Below are 22,886 nucleotides of genomic sequence, written 5' to 3' on the forward strand. Positions count from 1 at the left end.
TTTATTTATGTATAGGCCTGAATGTGGATGGGTTACACATTATTTATTTATGTATAGGCCTGAATGTGGATGGGTTACACATATATTTATTTATTTATGTATAGGCCTGAATGTGGATGGGTTACACATTAGTTATTTATTTATTTATTTATTTATGTATAGGCCTGAATGTGGATGGGTTACACATATATTTATTTATTTATGTATAGGCCTGAATGTGGATGGGTAACACATATATTTATTTATTTATTTATAGGTCTGAATGTGGATGGGTTACACATATATTTATTTATTTTATGTATAGGCCTAAATGTGGATGGGTTACACATATATTTATTTATTTATGTATAGGCCTGAATGTGGATGGGTTACACATATATTTATTTATTTATGTATAGGCCTGAATGTGGATGGGTTACACATATATTTATTTATTTATTTATGTATAGGCCTGAATGTGGATGGGTAACACATATATTTATTTATTTATTTATTTATTTATTTATTTATGTATAGGCCTGAATGTGGATGGGTTACACATATTTATTTATTTATTTATGTATAGGCCTGAATGTGGATGGGTTACACATATATTTATTTATAGGCCTGAATGTGGATGGGTTACACATATATTTATTTATTTATGTATAGGCCTAAATGTGGATGGGTTACACATATATTTATTTATTTATGTATAGGCCTGAATGTGGATGGGTTACACATATATTTATTTATTTATGTATAGGCCTAAATGTGGATGGGTTACACATATATTTATTTATTTATGTATAGGCCTGAATGTGGATGGGTTACACATATATTTATTTATTTATGTATAGGCCTAAATGTGGATGGGTTACACATATATTTATTTATTTATGTATAGGCCTGAATGTGGATGGGTTACACATATATTTATTTATTTATGTATAGGCCTGAATGTGGATGGGTTACACATATATTTATTTATTTATGTATAGGCCTGAATGTGGATGGGTAACACATATATTTATTTATTTATGTATAGGCCTGAATGTGGATGGGTTACACATATATTTATTTATTTATGTATAGGCCTGAATGTGGATGGGTTACACATATATTTATTTATTTATTTATTTATTTATGTATAGGCCTGAATGTGGATGGGTTACACATATTTATTTATTTATTTATGTATAGGCCTGAATGTGGATGGGTTACACATATATTTATTTATAGGCCTGAATGTGGATGGGTTACACATATATTTATTTATTTATGTATAGGCCTAAATGTGGATGGGTTACACATATATTTATTTATTTATGTATAGGCCTGAATGTGGATGGGTTACACATATATTTATTTATTTATTTATGTATAGGCCTAAATGTGGATGGGTTACACATATATTTATTTATTTATGTATAGGCCTGAATGTGGATGGGTTACACATATATTTATTTATTTATTTATTTATGTATAGGCCTGAATGTGGATGGGTTACACATATTTATTTATTTATTTATGTATAGGCCTGAATGTGGATGGGTTACACATATATTTATTTATAGGCCTGAATGTGGATTTATTTATTTATTTATTTATGTATAGGCCTAAATGTGGATGGGTTACACATATATTTATTTATTTATGTATAGGCCTGAATGTGGATGGGTTACACATATATTTATTTATTTATTTATGTATAGGCCTAAATGTGGATGGGTTACACATATATTTATTTATTTATGTATAGGCCTGAATGTGGATGGGTTACACATATATTTATTTATTTATGTATAGGCCTGAATGTGGATAGGTTACACATATATTTATTTATTTATTTATGTATAGGCCTGAATGTGGATGGGTTACACATATATTTATTTATTTATTTAGGCCTGAATGTGGATAGGTTTATATTTATTTATGTATGTATAGGCCTGAATGTGGATAGGTTACACATATATTTATTTATTTATGTATAGGCCTGAATGTGGATAGGTTACACATATATTTATTTATTTATGTATAGGCCTGAATGTGGATGGGTTACACATATATTTATTTATTTATGTATAGGCCTGAATGTGGATAGGTTACACATATATTTATTTATTTATGTATAGGCCTGAATGTGGATAGGTTACACATATATTTATTTATTTATTTATGTATAGGCCTGAATGTGGATGGGTTACACATATATTTATTTATTTATGTATAGGCCTGAATGTGGATGGGTTACACATATATTTATTTATTTATGTATAGGCCTGAATGTGGATAGGTTACACATATATTTATTTATTTATGTATAGGCCTGAATGTGGATGGGTTACACATATATTTATTTATTTATGTATAGGCCTGAATGTGGATGGGTTACACATATATTTATTTATTTATGTATAGGCCTGAATGTGGATGGGTATAGGCCTGAATGTGGATGGGTTACACATATTTATTTATTTATTTATGTATAGGCCTGAATGTGAATGTGGAATGGGTTACACATATATTTATTTATTTATGTATAGGCCTGAATGTGGATGGGTAACACATATATTTATTTATTTATTTATGTATAGGCCTGAATGTGGATGGGTAACACATATATTTATTTATGTATGTATAGGCCTGAATGTGGATGGGTTACACATATATTTATTTATTTATGTATAGGCCTGAATGTGGATGGGTAACACATATATTTATTTATTTATGTATAGGCCTGAATGTGGATGGGTTACACATATATTTATTTATTTCACATATATTTATTTATTTATGTATAGGCCTGAATGTGGATGGGTAACACATATATTTATTTATTTATGTATAGGCCTGAATGTAGATGGGTAACATAAGACACAACGTGTTATTTGTTTCGCTATGGGGTCATGGGGTCAGAGTGTGGCCGTTGTAGATGCATACGATGGGTATCCAGTAAAGTCCATCATGTGTAGCAAAGCGGATGGATCTGCGAGCCCAGTGGGTTTGTTCATAATAGTCTTGACTACCTGTGTGAGTCAGTGAGGTCACATGGAGGTGCCTGCCTTCATTCATCAGAGTCACACATTCACCTGCCTCCTGCTCCCACTTTGTGCAAGGTGAAAGAATGATATCGAGCTACGGGTAGACAAACAGATGTGGCTTATGGGGGACTAGAGACGTGTACAGGTCTAGATCAGTGGAAAAGGACAGGCTGGTTAGAGTCAATGGTGTATGTCCATAGTTAGTGATCAGATGATATTATCCCATATACAATAACCGCAAAAAGCTTGTATCATGGTCATCAGAAACCCAGATAAGATGCCTGGGATATGCTGATGAGATACTGTGGTATGTAAACATCTTATGCCATTTACTGTTGTTTTTCAGGCTCCGTTGTGCAAATCATGGGTGTTGTGCATTCTATGGTGTTGTGCATTCTATGGTGTTGTGTGATGATCTTTTTATCTGATTATCAAACAAATCACTGAACAATGTGGGCTACCTGCGCAGTTCCATCCACCATTAATAATTCCATAATAATTGTGCCTAATATAATTCATTTACTATATTTTAAATCAAGCTTCTGCTTAAAATGTCCGACATTTGGTAGGCCATTTGTTTGTAAACCGTAGTTTGATGCAGCTTGATGCCGTTTGTAAACCGTAGCCTACATGCAGCTTTGCTTCTGTCATAACTTGTTGCCCCAGAACACTAAATAAAGTAGTGCTCACCAGAATAATCACTTATATCAATAGAATGAATGCATGAATCTAGTTAACACCAGTAAAGTTGTTTGGTTTAGGAACCGGGGAGAAAACCCAATAACTCCAACACAGTGGAAAGATTGGTCCGGTGCAGAATGTCCAAATGTCATCAGTTTGACCGGTTTTAAGGAAAGGAAGCTAAGAAAATGACTAAACAAGTTTCTGATAAGAATTCAGTTTGTCTTGGCTGCATATTTTATGTGGTTGAAATACTGTCTGCTTGCATAACAGTGTCAAAGACAAAACATTACACGCACATTCATATTTTCTCAAATGATGCTGAAAGAAAGAAATCAGACTTTTCCACTCCTGTTCTAGACACAAAATTAACATTTGTTGTCTAATTTTACTGCAAGAAATGCATAATTCTGCAGAGTTAATATTTTATTACTCTACATGTGAGAGGTTACAGGCCTACAGCCAGTGTCCAGATTTCAATTACTATTCAATTTCACCCATATGAACTTAAAATGAGAAATTTATTCATAGAAACCGGGATATTCGTGAGCGGGATATCAAAGGTGCATGTAAACAGCTTATCCTGAACAAGACCTTAAGCGGGATACAGTGGCTTATCCAGAACAAGACCTTAAGCGGGATATGAGCTACTATCCGGAATACTATCCGGAATACGCATGTAAACATGGTCAATGCTGCCTAGTCAAGTTGTGGACAGAGTGCGGTCTGGTCTTCTCTCACCTTTCATGAGCGGGGAAGGTTCCAGCACGGTCAGGAGGGAGCTCTGGAACACCATACTGACAGTCCGCATCACAAACACACGCCTCATCAGAGAGCCAATACTGTGGAGACACACAGGCAAAGAATACTGTGTAGTATGTGTATGCTAACAAAAACAAACACCATATTTCCTTCCACAGTAGCACACACACCCACACTCCAGGGTTTCCATTAGGAAAATGTGCTACCAGACATTTGACTGGCAGCATTTTCATTTACTGGACATTTGAGAATTTTTCTCCCCAATTTCGTGGTAACTATTTGGTTTTTACAGTCTTGTCCCATCACTGCCACTCCCGTACGGACTCGCGAGAGGCGAAGGTCGAGAGCCGTGCATCCTCCGAAACACAACCCAGCCAAGCCACAATGCTCCTTGACACAATGCCCGCTTAACCCGGAAGCCAACCGGACCAATGTGTTGGAGGAAACACTGTACACCTGGCGACCGTGTCAGCGTGCATTGCGCCCGGCCCGCCACAGGAGTCACTAGTGCGCGAAGGGACAAGAACATCCCTCCCGGCCAAATCCTCCCCTAACCCGGACGACGCTGGGCCAATTGTGCGCCGCCCCATGGGTCTCCCGGTCGCGGCCGGCAGCGACAGAGCCTGGACTCGAACCCAGGATCTCTCGTGGCACAGCTAGCACTGTGATACCTGACATTTGAGAAATTTACCAGACCCATACGTATTTGGTGCGTAACATGATCAGGTCGTCCACCCACGGTATTCAGAATGACAGAAATCACATTTAAATTATAGTAATTCATCTTAACAAATCATGAACCTCGAGGATGAAACGGTGTGGGTCCTTCTTGCCGAATTCCATTTAAAGATGTTAGAATAACTACCACTTTTACTTTTTCTCAGCCAACAAGATGAGTAATGAACAACCAAACCACAAGCCTATATCAATCTACTAACCCCAATTTGTTAGTTGTTTAGGCACTGTACTCCAGCACTTTGAATTTGAAATGATACAATGTCTATGAAGTTAAAGTGTAGACTGTCAGCTTAATTTGAGTGTATTTTCATCCATATCAGGTGAACCGTTTAAAAATGAATGGTAAATAATGTAATCATTGCGTGCTAGGAATATGGGACTACTTTAATACACATAAGTGAATTTGTCCCAATACTTGTTGTCCCCTAAAATGAAGGGACTATGTACAAAAAGTGCTGTAATTTCTAAACGGTTCAAGGTAGCAGGTAGCACTGAAGCCTACCTGCCATTATAGGCACTTAGAATGGCGAATGGGAAGTGCACTTCCAATACCAGTTGAGAAATAAAAATAGTAGCTCTTTTTTATCATGCTATCAAAATTGTTTTTAACACAAGATTTGAGTTAGAATTGTTGCACAATGATTGGGCTTATAAAAGCACATTTCCCTCCAGCAGCACCAGGAGCTGAAGCAGCAGGTCTCGTGCTGTCAAATATGTTCAGCTTAAACTAGGCTCTGTATGCTAGGCTCCGTACGCTAGGCTCCGTACGCTAAGCTCCGTACGCTAGGCTCCGTACGCTAGGCTCTGTACGCTAGGCTCTGTATGCTGTGCATGTGTGATAAATAAGAAACATAATGACTAACAAAAATATAGACATGCCAATTTAATTCCACAAAATTATGGAAATGAACCCATAGACCAATAAGCATGACTGGTCAAATGTATTTACATCAACTGGCATTTCCATCAATGGAAATCGATGGATTATGCTAAAAGGCATAATCTTGCTATGGGATTTTTTTCCCTCTCCCAGACAATTGGCCGGTACAAATTTTATTTATCAGCTTAAAAAATATTTATTGGCCATAAGCCGGCTATTACCGGCTAACGGAAACCGTGACACGCACACACACACCCACGACATGTCCCCAGACGCTAATTGATTCCTTGTTAGTCTAAGAGCTGTGTCTCCCGATAGGCATGGCTCATGGGGTAATCAATAACCCAAGGAGCTCCCCACTTCTCACCCCCTTAGAGCATTGTGTTGTGTATGTGTGTGTGTGTGTGCGTGTGTATGTGTGTGTGTGTCTCCCAGGGATTACCACTGTGCCAATCAGTCCCCAAAGGATCCTGTCTATCAGACGAACCAGACACGTGTCACTGTCTGGTATCTGACATCTATACCGTCTGACAAGGACATTACCACATGGACATTACCATTACCACTATACTTATATCTGATACCAAATAGTATCTGTCCATTCTGTCAGTCTTTACGTCTACAGGCTCTACAACACCTCTCTCATTTCTCCTTCTTTACCCTTTCCAACGGAAAACCAATCTGCTATCATACACATGCTAAAGACATTGTTTCCCTCATTTTTTATTCTCTCCTTCTCAATGACACTCTTTCAAATCTGTCTCTTTCAAATCTGTCTCTCTAAGGAGTTGCAGTAGTGATGGGGTGAGAGGAGAACCTGCCTCGCTACTGACACCTCACACGGGCTGGTCTGCGATACCATATAGGCTCTCGGGGATCTGTGTGAGGCGGTCAGTCTCTGGCCACTCAGACGTTTCTGATGGGGCCCAGGAGAAATGTTCAAATTTGATTTGAGAGCATTGAGATGGCTTGGTGGATTGGCTTTGTGTAATGTGTGTATGTGTGCTTGCATGTTGGGAGGTGGGGGAGAGTGGTGGTGAGTCATTCTGTGGGAATCTGGACTGGGTGTACAGTGTCAGGTGAACGCAACTCTGTGTGTGAAAATGTGACAATTCTAATGAAGATCAAAACTATGAATTAACACATATGGAATCATGTAGTCACCAAAAAAGGTGTTAAACAAATCTAAATATGTTTAATATTTGAGATTCTTCAAATAGCCACCCCTGGCCTTGATGACAGCTTTGCACACTCTTGGCATTCTCACAACCAGCTTCATGAGGTAGTCACCTGGAATGCATTTCAATTAACAGGTGTGCCTTCTCAAAAAGTTAGACAGGAAGAAAGAGTAGAAGTACCCCAAAAATTTGACAGCGCTTTTGTGAAAGAGATTCCAAACAACATTGTTTTTGGTCATATTTCTTTATGGGTAGTGTGACAAATACCTGGGAGCCAGCATCAGAGACCATATGGAGATGTAATTAAAACAGGACAGACCACAGACTTCTGCAGACGTTTTATAGAAAGACAAGACATTGGTATTCTCTTCATATAGGGCCTATTTCAGCTCGATGCTAATGCTTATCATTAACCAATCTAGCATTGTGAGCGCTAGCAATGAATAATGTGATGTACACTACATTACCAAAAGTATGTGAACACCGGCACTTGGAACATCTCATTCCAAAATCATGACCATTAATATGGAGTTGGTCCCCCTTTGCTGCTATAACAGCCGCTACTCTTCTGGGAAGGCTTTCCACTAGATGTTAGAACATTGCTGTGGGAACTTGTTTCTATTCAGCCACAAGATAATTAGTGAGGTCGGGCACTGATGTTGGGCGATTAGGCCTGGCTCGCAGTCGGCATTCCAATTCATCCCAAAGGTGTTTGATGGGGTTGAGATCAGCGCTCTGTGCAGGCCAGTCAAATTCTTCAACACCGATCTTGACAAACCATTTTGCTTTGTGCACGAGGGCATTGTCATGCTGAAACAAGAAAGGGCCTTCCCCAAACTGTTGCCACAAAATTGGAAGGACAGAATCGTCTAGAATGTCATTGTATGCTGTAGCGTTAAGATTTGCCTTCACTGGAACTAAGGGGCCTAGCATGAACCATGAAAAACGGCCCCAGACCATTATGCCTCCTCCACCAAGCTTTACAGCTGGCATTATGCATTGGTGCAGGTAGCGTTCTCCTGGCATCCGGCAAACCCAGACTCGTCCTTCGGAATGCCAGATGGTGAAGAGTGATTCATCACTCCAGAGAACGCTTTTCAACTGCTCCAGAGTCCAATGAATGCAAGCTTTACACCACTACAGCCGACGCTTGGCATTGTGTGTGGTGATCTTCGGCTCGTGTGTGGCTGATAGGCCATGGAAACCCATTTCCTGAAGCTCCCACCTAACAGTTCTTGTGCTGACGTTGCTTCCAGAGTCATTTTGAAACTCGGTAGTGAGCGTTGCAACCGGGGACAGATGATTTGTATGCGTCACACGCTTCAGCACTCGGCGGTCCCATTCTATGAGCTTGTGTGGCCTACCACTTCGCGGCTGAGCCGTTGTTGCTCCTAGATGTTTCCACTTCACAATAACAGCACTTATAGTTGACCTGACAGCTCTAGCAGGGCAGAAATTTGATGAACTGACTTGTTGGAAAGGAAGCATCCTATGAAGGTGCAACGTTGAAAGTCTTCAGTAAGGCCAATCTACTGTCAATGATTGTCTATTGAGATTGAATGGCTGTGTGCTCAATTTTATACACCTGTCAGCAACAGGTGTGGCTGAAATAGCCAAATCCAATAATTTGAAGGGGTGTCCACATACTTTTGTATATATAATGTATGTCTCATGCCAATGCCCAGTGTGGGAAAATACATACGTATTGTTGTTATTTATAGATTGCATTACATCACATGTATTGTTTTATGCATTGGAGGTTGAGTTAGGGTAGTGTATGTGCTGTAATGGCAGTTGGCGAAAATGTAAGGTTAACTAGCAATTGAAAGGAGAACTGTAATCTCTAGAGCTGAGGCATCCCTGCTTTGTTGTGCAGCTGCTGCCTTTCCAAACGTATGTTCTACTACCGTTTGCTAGGAACTTCAATATTATTCTTAGAAAATAAGATGACGTCAAGGAGAGTCTATAGGAGTGACATTTTTCATGAGCAAATGGTGCTGCTCCAGATTATAATGACTTTTAGGCTAAAGTCTGATCTGTGATCTCTCTCAAAAATAACACATTTAGTTCACTTCATGTTAGGTCAATAGAAATAGTTGATTATTGGTGAATGCTTTGAATTATCAGCTGTAGAACACAGAAGACCTAGTGTTGCTGCTGGGGCCTGTCTCCTTGCATCACTGGAGGCTACAAAGCATTTCCCCGTGCTGTTCTCCTACAACACACAGAGGGCTATAGACACACACACACACACACACACACACACACACACACACACACACACACACACCCCGATGAGGGGAGGTGATGGGGTGACGTGATATCTTTGCCACAGAAAGGGACGCTAAAATGGGCACAGTGCTGCCTCTCAACGCTAACGGGAGGGTGCTGCCTCTCAACGCTAACGGGAGGGTGCTGCCTCTCAACGCTAACGGGAGGGGGCTGCCTCTCAACGCTAACGGGAGGGGGCTGCCTCTCAACGCTAACGGGAGGGGGCTGCCTCTCAACGCTAACGGGAGGGGGCTGCCTCTCAACGCTAACGGGGAGGGGGCTGCCTCTCAACGCTAACGGGAGGGGCTGCCTCTCAACGCGCTTCAACGGGAGAGGGCTGCCTCTCAACGCTAACGGGAGAGGGCTGCCTCTCAACGCTAACGGGAGAGGGCTGCCTCTCAACGCTAACGGGAGAGGGCTGCCTCTCAACGCTAACGGGAGAGGGCTGCCTCTGAACGCTAACGGGAGAGGGCTGCCTCTGAACGCTAACGGGAGAGGGCTGCCTCTGAACGCTAACGGGAGAGGGCTGCCTCTGAACGCTAACGGGAGAGGGCTGCCTCTGAACGCTAACGGGAACTCTGGGAGAGGGCTGCCTCTGAACGCTAACGGGAGAGGGCTGCCTCTGAACGCTAACGGGAGAGGGCTGCCTCTGAACGCTAACGGGAGAGGGCTGCCTCTGAACGCTAACGGGAGAGGGCTGCCTCTGAACGCTAACGGGAGAGGGCTGCCTCTGAACGCTAACGGGAGAGGGCTGCCTCTGAACGCTAACGGGAGAGGGCTGCCTCTGAACGCTAACGGGAGAGGGCTGCCTCTGAACGCTAACGGGAGAGGGCTGCCTCTGAACGCTAACGGGAGAGGGCTGCCTCTGAACGCTAACGGGAGAGTGCTGCCTCTGAACGCTAACGGGAGAGTGCTGCCTCTGAACGCTAACGGGAGAGTGCTGCCTCTGAACGCTACCTGAACTGGGAGAGCAGCAGGCCACCGAGGGAGGAGCCACAGATTGAGAAGCACATGGCGATCATGCCGTTCCAGAACCCCAGCTCCCGGGCTGTCATGTGATGGTCCAAAAGGAAGAGAGGGAACATGGTCACCGCACCCTGCTCACCTGTGGATAGAGACAGAGAGATAGGACAAACCAGTTGGAGTTCAGGTTAGACAAGAGAGAGTTAGACTCTAAACACAAATCTGTTCATCTGTAGTTTTAGTCATTTTATCTACAACATAGCCAAGAGTCAACTACGATGGATTAGCCATTGTTGGGAATAAACATACTCAAAAAACACCCACAATCCACCTTCCTGTGACAGAGCTAGTTAAAGGAAAAGAGGAAGAAGAAAACAATAGTGGATGTCCTGTCTGTGTATGACAACTCCAACTTTCTTAAACACTGTGACAGTGCACAAAGCAGTTACCTTTAATAGACTGGACAATGTTATATTGGTGCTTTCTTAATCTAACAACATACACTATTCCTAGATAGTATCAATAATAAAACGATGAATATCCTGCGTCATTTTTCAAAAGGGCCTAATGTAAAACTTCCTCAGATAACACAAGCCTCAGTCACAGAGCTTTCTGGTGAAATAAAAGTTTGTCAGTGAGACAATAGTGCCTCTGTCGCTGTGTGGTTTCGAAGAAGGGACAATTTCCTGCCCGAACGACGCTGTAAAATATTCAGCGCTGCCGCCATTATTAATGGAGAGTGACTTCACAAAGACAGGGAGACGGAGTGCTGAGTGACAGCTCAGAGACTGCTGTCAAAGAGACGACACACTCACACACCACACACTTGGCCAGAAGAAAAACAACAATAGAGAGAGAATCTTTCACATGAAATGGAGAAGGATATCAAACGGAGATCTTAGAGAAGACGCTCAAAACCTCCTGGCACACGGGAACGCTACGACAACGCACACGGGAACGCTACGACAACGCACACGTTATGCCAGCGCTATGTGACAGCCAAGCTAAATGTATGGCAGGAGAATGAGAGGGATAAACAGAGGCTGCTGTGATGGCATATTCATTCAGCGTCTATATTCTATATTCCAAGGCAGCACTAACATAAACAGCTATCAGCTACTGTATTGCTCACTACTTCCCACCATCACCGGTTGAAACCTGGGGAACTTTTTATCATCCAACAGGGTAGATAGTTTGAGGCAAGACATTACTTAAATGGACAATCTGCCATTGCTACATCCATTTTTTTTTACTTTGAAATGATTGATATACACCCATTGATTCTTGAAGAATATATACTGAGCGTACAAAACATGAGGAACACAAACCTATTTTGCCCTCAGAACAGCCTCAGTCCGTCAGGGAATGGACTCTACAAGGAGTCGAAAGCGTTTCACAGGGATGCTGGCCCATGTTGACTACAATGCTTCCCACAATTGTGTCAAGTTGGCTGAATGTCCTTTGGGTGGTGGACCATTCTTGATACACATGGGAAACTGTTGAGCGTGAAAAGCCCTCAAACCGGGGCGCCTGGCACCTATTTCCATTCCCTGTTCAAAGGCACTTAAATCTTTGTTTTTGCCTATTCAACCTCTGAATGGCACATATACACAATCCATGTCTCAATGCTTAAAAAGCATTTTTTAACCTGTCTCCTCCCCTTCATATACACTGATTTGAAGTGGATTTAACAGGTGACATCAATAAGGGATCATAGCTTTCACGTGGATTCACCTGGTCAGTCTGTCATAGAAAGAGCAGTTGTTCCTAATGTTTTGTACACTCAGTGTAGTTCAAATGCCTCATGAGCTTAGTTAAATTCTTTTACTCCATCAAAACCCCAAATATACATTTGTTTTACTCATTTGTTTGTAAACAGTGTAGGTCTTATTGTAAACAAACACTGCATCAAAATAGCCAAAAAATATGCTTCTAACTATAATTTTGATGTCATATTTAATTTTTACATTTTAGTCATTTAGCAAATGCTCTTATCCAGAGTGACTTACAGTTAGTGCATTCATCTTAAGATAGCTAGGTGGGACAACCACAACCACATATCACAGTTATAGTAAGTACATTTAAGTACATTTTTCCTCAATAAAGTAGCTATCAGCAAAGTCAGAGTTAGTAAGGAAAGAAAAGTGTTAGTTCGCAAAATGCATTTTTATGCAGGGGGGGGGGGCTCTGCTGTTCTAGCTTTAGGGGGAAGCCAGTTCCACCATCGGGTTGTGCAAGGAAAGAGAAGAGCTTGGACTGGGCTGAGCAGGAGCTGGAGACCAGAGGTGCTCGGGTTGGGGTGTAGGGTTTGAGCATAGCCTGAAGGTAGGGAGGGACAGTTAGTCACTCATGGGATGGTCATTCCTAGCTCTGTCTATGAATTTGAGAGTGGTTACATTCCTCCAATCCCTGAGATATTTACCAAAACACTGGATGGGGTAATACCTTTGTGGTTGTTTGAACAACAGATTGTTCTTTTAAAGCCTTTATGATGTCTAATAAACCGCAGGCTGTTGTTGCACATGGAAACCATGTGTTTCATATATTTGATACCAATCCACTCATTCCACTCCAGCCATTACCACGAGCCCTGTCCTCTCCAATTAAGGTGCCACCAACCTCCTATGCTTGATTCTTTACCAGTGGTTCTGTGTCTCTACAGCATTCAGTGCTCCCACTGCTTCAAACTCATTATTTCTTTAAAAGGGGAGTGCAGACAAACACAACAGGGCTGATTATTCAATTCTATAAATATTCGCAAAGCAACAATTGTCCATTTCAGTGGGGATTTCATTAGGCATCCACAAAGAAGAAACTAGTAGAGAGGGGAGTACGGGAGAAAGATAGAGAGACAGAGAGTGGGAGAGAGACAGAGGGGGATAAAGACAGAGAGACAGATAGAGAGAGAGAATGACAGAGAGACAGATAGAGAGAGAATGACAGAGAGAGAGAGAGAGAGAGAGAGAGAGAGAGAGAGAGAGAGAGAGAGAGAGAGAGAGAATGACAGAGAGAGAGAAAGAGAGAATGACAGAGAGAGAGAGAGAGAGAATGACAGAGAGAGAGAGAGAGAGAGAGAGAATGAGAGAGAGAGAGAGAGAATGACAGAGAGAGAGAGAGAGAGAGAGAGAGAGAGAGAGAGAGAGAGAGAGATGATGAGAGAGAGAGAGAGAGAGAGAGAGAGAGAGAGAGAGAGAGAGAGAATAACAGAGAGACAGATAGAGGGAGAATGACAGAGACAGATAGAGAGAGAATGACAGAGACAGATAGAGAGAATGACAGAGAGACAGATAGAGAGAGAGAATGACAGAGAGACAGATAGAGAGAGAGAATGACAGAGAGACAGAGAGAGAGAGAATGACAGAGAGACAGGTAGAGAGAGAGAATGACAGAGAGACAGATAGAGGGAGAATGACAGAGAGACAGATAGAGGGAGAATGACAGAGAGAGAGGGGTAAGGGAGAAATATGAACAGAGAGAGAGAGAGAGAGGGGTAAGGTGGAAACATGAACAGACAGAGAGAGAGAGGGGTAAGGTAGAAACATGAACAGACAGAGAGAGAGAGGGGTAAGGGAGAAACATGAACAGACAGAGAGAGAGAGAGGGGTAAGGGAGAAACATGAACAGACAGAGAGAGAGGGGTAAGGGAGAAACATGAACAGACAGAGAGAGAGGGGTAAGGGAGAAACATGAACAGACAGACAGAGAGAGGGGTAAGGGAGAAACATGAACAGACAGAGAGAGAGAGGGGTAAGGTAGAAACATGAACAGACAGAGAGAGAGAGAGGGGTAAGGGAGAAACATGAACAGAGAGAGAGAGAGGGGTAAGGGAGAAACATGAACAGACAGAGAGAGAGGGGTAAGGGAGAAACATGAACAGAGAGAGAGAGAGGGGTAAGGGAGAAACATGAACAGACAGAGAGAGAGGGGTAAGGGAGAAACATGAACAGACAGAGAGAGAGAGGTGTAAGGGAGAAACATGAACAGACAGAGAGAGAGAGGGGTAAGGGAGAAACATGAACAGACAGAGAGAGAGGGGTAAGGGAGAAACATGAACAGAGAGAGAGAGAGAGGGGTAAGGGAGAAACATGAACAGACAGAGAGAGAGGGGTAAGGGAGAAACATGAACAGACAGAGAGAGAGGGGTAAGGGAGAAACATGAACAGACAGACAGAGAGAGGGGTAAGGGAGAAACATGAACAGAGAGAGAGAGGGGTAAGGGAGAAACATGAACAGGCAGAGAGAGGGGTAAGGGAGAAACATGAACAGACAGAGAGAGAGAGGGGTAAGGGAGAAACATGAACAGACAGAGAGAGAGAGGGGTAAGGGAGAAACATGAACAGACAGAGAGAGAGAGGGGTAAGGGAGAAACATGAACAGACAGAGAGAGAGAGGGGTAAGGGAGAAACATGAACAGACAGAGAGAGAGAGGGGTACGGGAGAAACATGAACAGACAGAGAGAGAGAGGGGTAAGGGAGAAACATGAACAGACAGAGAGAGAGGGGTAAGGGAGAAACATGAACAGACAGAGAGAGAGGGGTAAGGGAGAAACATGAACAGACAGAGAGAGAGGGGTAAGGGAGAAACATGAACAGACAGAGAGAGAGGGGTAAGGAAGAAACATGAACAGACAGAGAGAGAGGGGTAAGGGAGAAACATGAACAGAGAGAGAGAGAGAGAGAGGGGTAAGGTGGAAACATGAACAGACAGAGAGAGGGGTAAGGTAGAAACATGAACAGACAGAGAGAGAGAGGGGTAAGGGAGAAACATGAACAGACAGAGAGAGAGAGGGGTAAGGGAGAAACATGAACAGACAGAGAGAGAGAGGGGTAAGGGAGAAACATGAACAGACAGAGAGAGAGAGGGGTAAGGGAGAAACATGAACAGACAGAGAGAGAGGGGTAAGGGAGAAACATGAACAGACAGAGAGAGAGGGGTAAGGGAGAAACATGAACAGACAGAGAGAGAGGGGTAAGGGAGAAACATGAACAGACAGACAGAGAGAGGGGTAAGGGAGAAACATGAACAGACAGAGAGAGAGAGGGGTAAGGTAGAAACATGAACAGACAGAGAGAGAGAGGGGTAAGGGAGAAACATGAACAGAGAGAGAGAGAGGGGTAAGGGAGAAACATGAACAGACAGAGAGAGAGGGGTAAGGGAGAAACATGAACAGACAGAGAGAGAGGGGTAAGGGAGAAACATGAACAGACAGAGAGAGAGAGGGGTAAGGGAGAAACATGAACAGACAGAGAGAGAGGGGTAAGGGAGAAACATAAACAGACAGAGAGAGAGAATGGTAAGGGAGAAACATGAACATACAGAGAGAGTGGGGTAAGGGAGATAGATAGTGAGAATGATTTATGGAGAGAAACTGGGTTTATAGAGGAGGGATGCAGAAAAAGGGGCAAAATGTGGAAGAATGAGACTGAAGAGAATGAGACTGAGGAGAATGAGACTGAGGGAATGAGACTGAGGAGAATGAGACTGAGGAGAATGAGACTGAGGAGAATGAGACTGAGGAGAATGAGACTGAGGAGAATGAGACTGAGGAGAATGAGACCGAAGAGAATGAGACTGAGGAGAATGAGACTGAGGAGAATGAGACTGAGGAGAATGAGGAATTTGGTACAGGAGGGGTGATGGGGAGAGTAGGGCTGACAGGTTGCTAATGGGAAACAATAGGTGTTTGTGCACGAGTAAGAAAGAAAGAAAGAAAGAAAGAAAGAAAGAAAGAAAGAAAGAAAGAAAGAAAGAAATAGTGAGAGAGAGAGAGAACAGGATGAGGGATCAGCATGAGAGTCAATTAGGACACAGAATGGTCGGTCGGGTAACAGAGTGATCACATGAAGCTCAGACACTAGAGGCCAGGATCAGATGGGATCACGAGGACACTTAGGAGAAAACAAGACACAAAACACACCCTGGGAACAAGACAGAGAGAGAGGCCCAGTAAATCAGTAAGCTACAGTTCTACGTACACCTTCCATTGACACACACACACACTAACAGCAATCCCTACAGGTGTGCACTTTGCAGGGTGTCACAGAGTTTGTTGAACCCCTAAGGAAATAGGCTGAAGCATGGGAAAAAAACTTGAACCCCACCCACCCTACCCAGATGGGTCACTTTGCAAAAATGCTCTTACGTTACCAACTATGTTTTACTCCCATAACCACATGAACTATAACTGTCCTTGCTAACCTTCCTACAGAAAGCTGTTGCACTACAGAGCTCCATAGCACCAGGAGATCTACACCATTCCACCAATCAGGGGTCCTAACATTCCATGTAGGACTGGGCGATATGGCCAAAATAACATATCACAATATATTTCTCATTCTTTTGACTGCATGGCAGTGTTTGCCGGTATTCTATGTTTCTGAATAATACAAGCTATAAATATGTTTTATGAGTAGTGCATAACCCTAGGATGGCAACAGATTAATTCTAATTGGTTTAATGGTCTTTCTCCTTCCTGATTGCTTATTACTCAACCAAACTAGGACAAATCTGACTTTTCATTTATTTAGCACTGTATCAACATATTGTTATAGACGATTTTATAAAAATCCATACCGGTATACCTTGAAATATGATATATCACCCAGCCCTAACTACACGTTACCAGTGTATTGACCAATGATTGATATCTATGCTGTTGACAAAGTAAACAAACACTGACTATGCAATCTAGGGGAGCAGAGTTATGGACAACCAAACAGGGTCACTTGTTGGTTTGGCTCCAGTATTGAAAAAGTCCTGTTATATCGTCCCAATACTGTCCTCTCTCTTTAGGCCTCTTTGCCGTTATCCATCGCTCTCTGTCTCCCTCTGGGCACCATGTGGTGGTTCTTCATTAATTCATCCCCCCTTCAGCCTCCCTGCCGTCCTCCTTTCTCCCTCTGGAAAATTAACCCACATCCCCCCCACACCGCTCTCTCCCCCCACTTCCCAGGCCCCCCTCTCTCTCACCCATGCTCTGCCATCCTCTCTCCCATGTCTCACAGTCTATCCAGTATGGCTGTGCATGGCAGAGGTTGGCGGTTTCCCATAGCAGGAAAATAATCCTGCAACAACAGGACATTTAAATTATTGTGTGGATTATAATTAATGGACATTTTTGTAGGGGTTGATACATTTTTTTGTTAGTGCAAATCAAGTCTGACATTTTAAAGTGGAAATTACCTGCAACAACAGGGTGATCAAATTAAGATCTTACATCTGTAGACGTTGGCCCCAAGTTAACCACTGACTGATACAGGGTCAGTTTTTCTCTGTTTGATTAGTGGTTAAGGTTATTATTGTAGGGTAGATTAATATGATCCTAGATCAGTGGGTACTAAACCCAATAAGAGCAGCGCTATCACTTTCCCATCTACCAATACTAGCCCATCCCTCCATCAGTGTTCCCCGGACTACAATACACAGGTTCATTCTCCTTCTATCCCTTTTGCCCCCGACTCTCTCTCTGGGATTCTGCCCAGACAGCAAGTCCCATGTCCGTGACCTCAAATGACACAGGGGTCATCCAAACGGCTCCCTCTCATTGGTTGTGCGGTTCTACACAGAGCAAACTCGCTGTGTTCATTAAGAGTGAGTGGGAGAGGGGTCTGAGATGAGTGTGTTTGTGTGTTGGGGGAGGTTTAAGGCAGACCTTTCACTCTGAAATCTCACACACAAACAGTCTCACATTCACACAGATTGTTGAGTTTCACCCGACAGTTGCACACAAACAGTCTGACCTTTTTATTCTGAAATAAAGAGCGGACAACTAAGCCGGTTATTTGTAAATGCTGATTATATTAGATATGATTATTATGTTAATATTGAAAACATCATGAGGATGAGGATGTTAACGATAATGGCGATGATGAAAATGATTGCTATGGAGAGGGTGACAGTGGTGATGATGACAATACTGGTGAACCCCTCAAGCGAACTGTCTTACTCTCCTGTCTACTGTCTGCCTGGGATCATCCAATTACTGTGCCACCCCTAACACACTCTCTCTCTTAAACACACACGAACACATACAGGAAAAACAATGGCACACACATTCACATGTAAACAGACCATGTTTTCCCAACACCCAAACAAACACACACACTAGTGTGACGCCGCGTCTTCCATTTCAATTTCCATGAAAAAAACACCAGACATACAGACACACTAATCCTTACATAATCCCCTCCTGCTGCCAGACACCAAACTCTGTTCCTACCAATTCTCGCTCACACACACACATACATACACACGCTGCTTAACACCAAACACTGTTCCTACCAATTCTCAGACACACACACACACACACACACACACACTGCTTAACACCAAACTGTGTTCATCATAGAACGTTTTCTCTTGCAAATATAAACTTGGAGACAAATACATTTTTTAAAGGACAACATTCCTAACATCTCACTAGCCCTAATATATACCTGTTACTTTGTACATAAATGCTATTCACAGAGTTCAAAATGTCATATTTTCTAAAAAATGGAACATTAAGTAGGTTCTGGACTCATTACCAAGTCCCTGGGAATAACACACAAATTCCCTTTATTCATCAACAGACAAGATGATCAGTCTAGATTAGGGTCATCGTTAGTTACCCCAGACACAGATGATATTTTAAACCTAACCTTAACCATACTGCTAACTTTATGCCTAACCTTAAATTAAGACCAAAAAGTACATTTTTACAATATAGCCCTTTTTTTACTTTGTGGCTGTAGTAAATAGTTCAGGGCAACAGTGGTAAGAAATGAGACCACAGCTGAATGGAGAAAATATGATTCCGTCTTGCTTACTGTCTTGCTTACTTCATTTATACATTTTAGTCATTTTGCACACGGTATTATCCAGAGCGACTTACAGGGGCAATTAGGGTTAAGTACCTTGCTCAAGAGCACAAACAGATTTTATTTTTCACCTTGTCAGCTCAGATATTTGAACAAGCGACCGTTCGGTTACTGGCCCAACGCTCTTAACCGCTAGGCTACCTGCCACCCACTTCACAAATGAGGCTACAGGTCATCAGGCTTGTATTCAATAGGCACCAAATGGAATAAAACCGACTAAAACAGGCAGGGACTATGAGAACTTGTCCAATAAGAAACGTTTTGTTTTTGTATTCCGTTGCAAAATGTTTTGCTATGTTTTGCATTAAATAATGTAGGACTACTATTAGAAGAAAACATGTTTTGGCTAAGTCATTTATGGAATAGTGGGTTTCTTATGTAGTAGCCTTGTAGTGGATCAGCTTTAGTGTACAGTAGATGAGTGTGGAGGTTAGTGTTAAGACTTTTAGCTACTTCTCTAGTTGGTACAGTAGATGAGAGTAGAGGTTAGTGTTAAGACTTTTAGCTACTTCTCCAGTTGGTACAGTAGGTGAGTGTGGAGGTTAGTGTTAAGACTTTTAGCTACTTCTCTAGTTGCTAGAGAAGGTGAGTGTACATGTTTGTCAGACTGACTAGCAGATTTACCCAGTTTGTATGTGAGAACGTAGATCATGGTCCAGGGCGTCCCAGGTACTGACATCAGCTTCCGCCACACCCTCCAGGGATGCACAGCGTCCGACTGGACCCCCTTCCTCCCCTCTGCCTGGCCCCTCAACAGCTCATTGTCCAGCACGGGGGCCCCCAACACAAACAGTGCCACCCCGAAGTACACAAAGGCCAACAGCATAAACATAGGGCCCCACCCGGCCACGTCAATCACAGCCAGGAGCCCGCCCCCGGCGAACACCGAGCCGGCCTTGTAGCCCACCACCTGAGCCATGTTGCCCAGGCCCAGCTCGCTACGGCCCTTCAGCAGTCCCACAGCGGCCCCGTCCACTGTGATGTCCTGAATCGATGCCAGGGCGTTCATGGCCAGCAGAGTCCCCACCACTCCCCAGATGTCGGCCTCCGGGGCCAGAGCGGCACTGGAGAGACAAGTAAGCGCCAGGCCAGAGACCGTGGCCACCAGCCAGCGCCGCTTGGTGCCCACACGGTCCACCAGGGGTGCCCAGAGGACCTTGAGCACCCAGGGGAAGTAGAGGATTTTGGTCAAGCCGATGTGGGTGAGGGAGTGGCCCGCCCCACGGAGGTAGACAGGGAGCAACAAGGACTGGAGACCATAGGGGATCCCCTGCACAAAGTACAGGAGGCCCAGAAAAACCAGCTTGTCATTCATGATTAAATAGGAAAGGGACAATTCGTCAGGTCATGACGATGTTCCACCAGGAGCTGATCAAATGGTTCGATCAGCCTAGGAGAGATGGGGAAGAGAGAGAGGGGATCATTTCACTGACGGAAAACATGAGCAAATGGGTGCCGGAGTCTGGTCTAGTTAGTCCGGCAGACTCCAGACCACACATGCAAGCTAGTGACGGGGTTCCAAATTCCACCTTGCTCCCTATACTCTTTCTCCTTCTGTATCTGTCACCTTGTCTACCTTCCGACTGCCAAGGTACATGAAAAAATAATATATAAAAATAAAATCATGAGCAAATGGAATTCCCCTCATGATAAATAGTTTAGGGTTTTAGTATATGTATTAAATGAAGGAAACTCAGGTTTCATTATACACTGAACAAAAATATAAACGCAACATGTAATGTCCTGGTCCCATGTTTCATGAGCTGAAATAAAAGATCCCAGAAATGTTCTAAATGCACCAAAAAAATGTTTATCTCAAATTTTGTGCACAAATTTGTTTACTTCCCTGTTAGTGAGCATTTCTCCTTTGTCAATATAATCCATCCACCTGACAGGTGTGGCATATCAAGAAGCTGATTAAGCAGCATGATAATTACACAGGTGCACCTTGTACTGGGGAAAATAAAAGGTCACTCTAAAATGTGCATTTTTGTCACACAATACAGTGCCACAGATATTGCAAGTTTTGAGCGTGAAATTGGCATATGGACTGCAGGAATGTCCAATAGAGCTATTGCCAGGGAACTGTATGTTAATTTCTCTACCATAAGCCACCTCCAATGTAATTTTAGAGAATTTGGCAGTATGTCCAACCGGCCTCACAACCACAGACCACGTGTAACCATGCCAGCCCAGGACCTCCACATCCGGCTTCTTCACCTGTGGGATTGTCGGATACCAGCCACCCCGACAACTGATGAAACTGAGAAGTATTTTTGTCTGTAATAAAGCCCTTTTGTGGGGAAAAACACATTTTGATTGGCTGGTCCTGGATCTCAAGTGGGTAGCCTATGCCCTCCCAGGCCCACACATGCCTGCACCCCTGCCTCGTCATGTAAAATCCATACATAGGGCCAAATGAATTTATTTAAATTGACTGATTTCCTTATATGAACTGTAACTAAGGGAAATCGTTAATAGTTGCGTTTATATTTTTGTTCAGTATAGATTCTGGCAAACTGATGCATCAGACAGCTGTCAAGCTTTATTCACAAGCAATAATGAACTATCATAACTAGTTCATCTTCCTTTTAATTAAACGTATAACACATGGGACCGTGTAGATATCCGTTTACGCCCCAATCTTGACCTTTCGATAGTAGCAAGCTAAACTGATGTTTCGGTAACTTGGCTAGTTATACCACAAGCAAAAACCAATAAACATGCATGGCCAAATAGCTAGTATTCAAGCTAACGATGTCATACTACCAATTCAGAGTAAGTTAAGTATCAGCGCGTGCCAATAGCTAACAAATTCCGTGGTGAAGTTTTATAAATATTATATTATAAAACGTTAATCTGAGTGCAATCTGTTATGATAATTGTGTCGTTAGCTAGCTGGCTACATACTGGAAAGGGAGAACCTGCTTTCAGCGTCTCGTCAGCAACACTAACAGAGTACATCCGGGTCACGGAATTTCAGAACTTTTCCAAATAAAAGCCCCCCAAGTAATAGTAGAAACGTTTCAATAACCTGTATTTACTCATGATATATGAACAATTATTGTCTTAACATTAACAATGATTCCTATTTGTTCATATTTAAGTTACATTTGCATTAAACCTGGGTTTTAAAACTTGTTCCAAGGTCAAATAAATGGCCACAATATGAATCACCATATGGAATACATATTGGTTTAAAAAAGCAAAAACTATTCTGGGTGTCGCAGTAAAAGTATTGTAGGAAATACACAGTAGGGTCTGTAGAATGTATATACTGTATGTATGGTGTCATTTCATAGGGCTCTGAATAATACAGAGTGTTGCTGGCCTTTTACTCAACCCATTCCATTGGCCACAATGGGAATAACTGTATATGGAATACATATTGTCTTATAGAGAAAAAAAACGATTCTGTTTTCCGCAGTAAAAGTATTGAAAGGAATTATCAGTGCGGTCTGTATAATATATATATGATGTTATGTCACGGTGGACACTTTTATATGCCCAGCGGCACTTTTTACACCACCC

The 22,886-nt window shown here is 42.6% G+C and overlaps 1 protein-coding gene across 2 annotated transcripts in view; it reads right to left on the minus strand.

The window, feature by feature from the left end:
• LOC115111370 (major facilitator superfamily domain-containing protein 3-like) overlaps positions 1-22,310 on the minus strand; it is a 30,863-nt gene extending 8,553 nt beyond the window's left edge. Inside the window, exons 1-4 of one of the 2 annotated variants that reach the window (XM_029637356.2) lie at positions 22,266-22,310; positions 19,980-20,745; positions 10,491-10,638; positions 4,446-4,546 (exon numbers count right to left, since the gene is read on the minus strand). In XM_029637356.2, the coding sequence (XP_029493216.1) occupies positions 4,446-4,546; positions 10,491-10,638; positions 19,980-20,670 (940 nt within the window). In that variant the 5' untranslated portion in view covers positions 20,671-20,745; positions 22,266-22,310. The other variant, XM_065011462.1, reaches the window with a different exon arrangement.
• Between the last annotated feature and the right edge of the window lie 576 nt (positions 22,311-22,886).

The sequence above is a fragment of the Oncorhynchus nerka genome, linkage group LG27 (genome assembly GCF_034236695.1).
Source record: "Oncorhynchus nerka isolate Pitt River linkage group LG27, Oner_Uvic_2.0, whole genome shotgun sequence".
NCBI lineage: Eukaryota > Metazoa > Chordata > Actinopteri > Salmoniformes > Salmonidae > Oncorhynchus > Oncorhynchus nerka.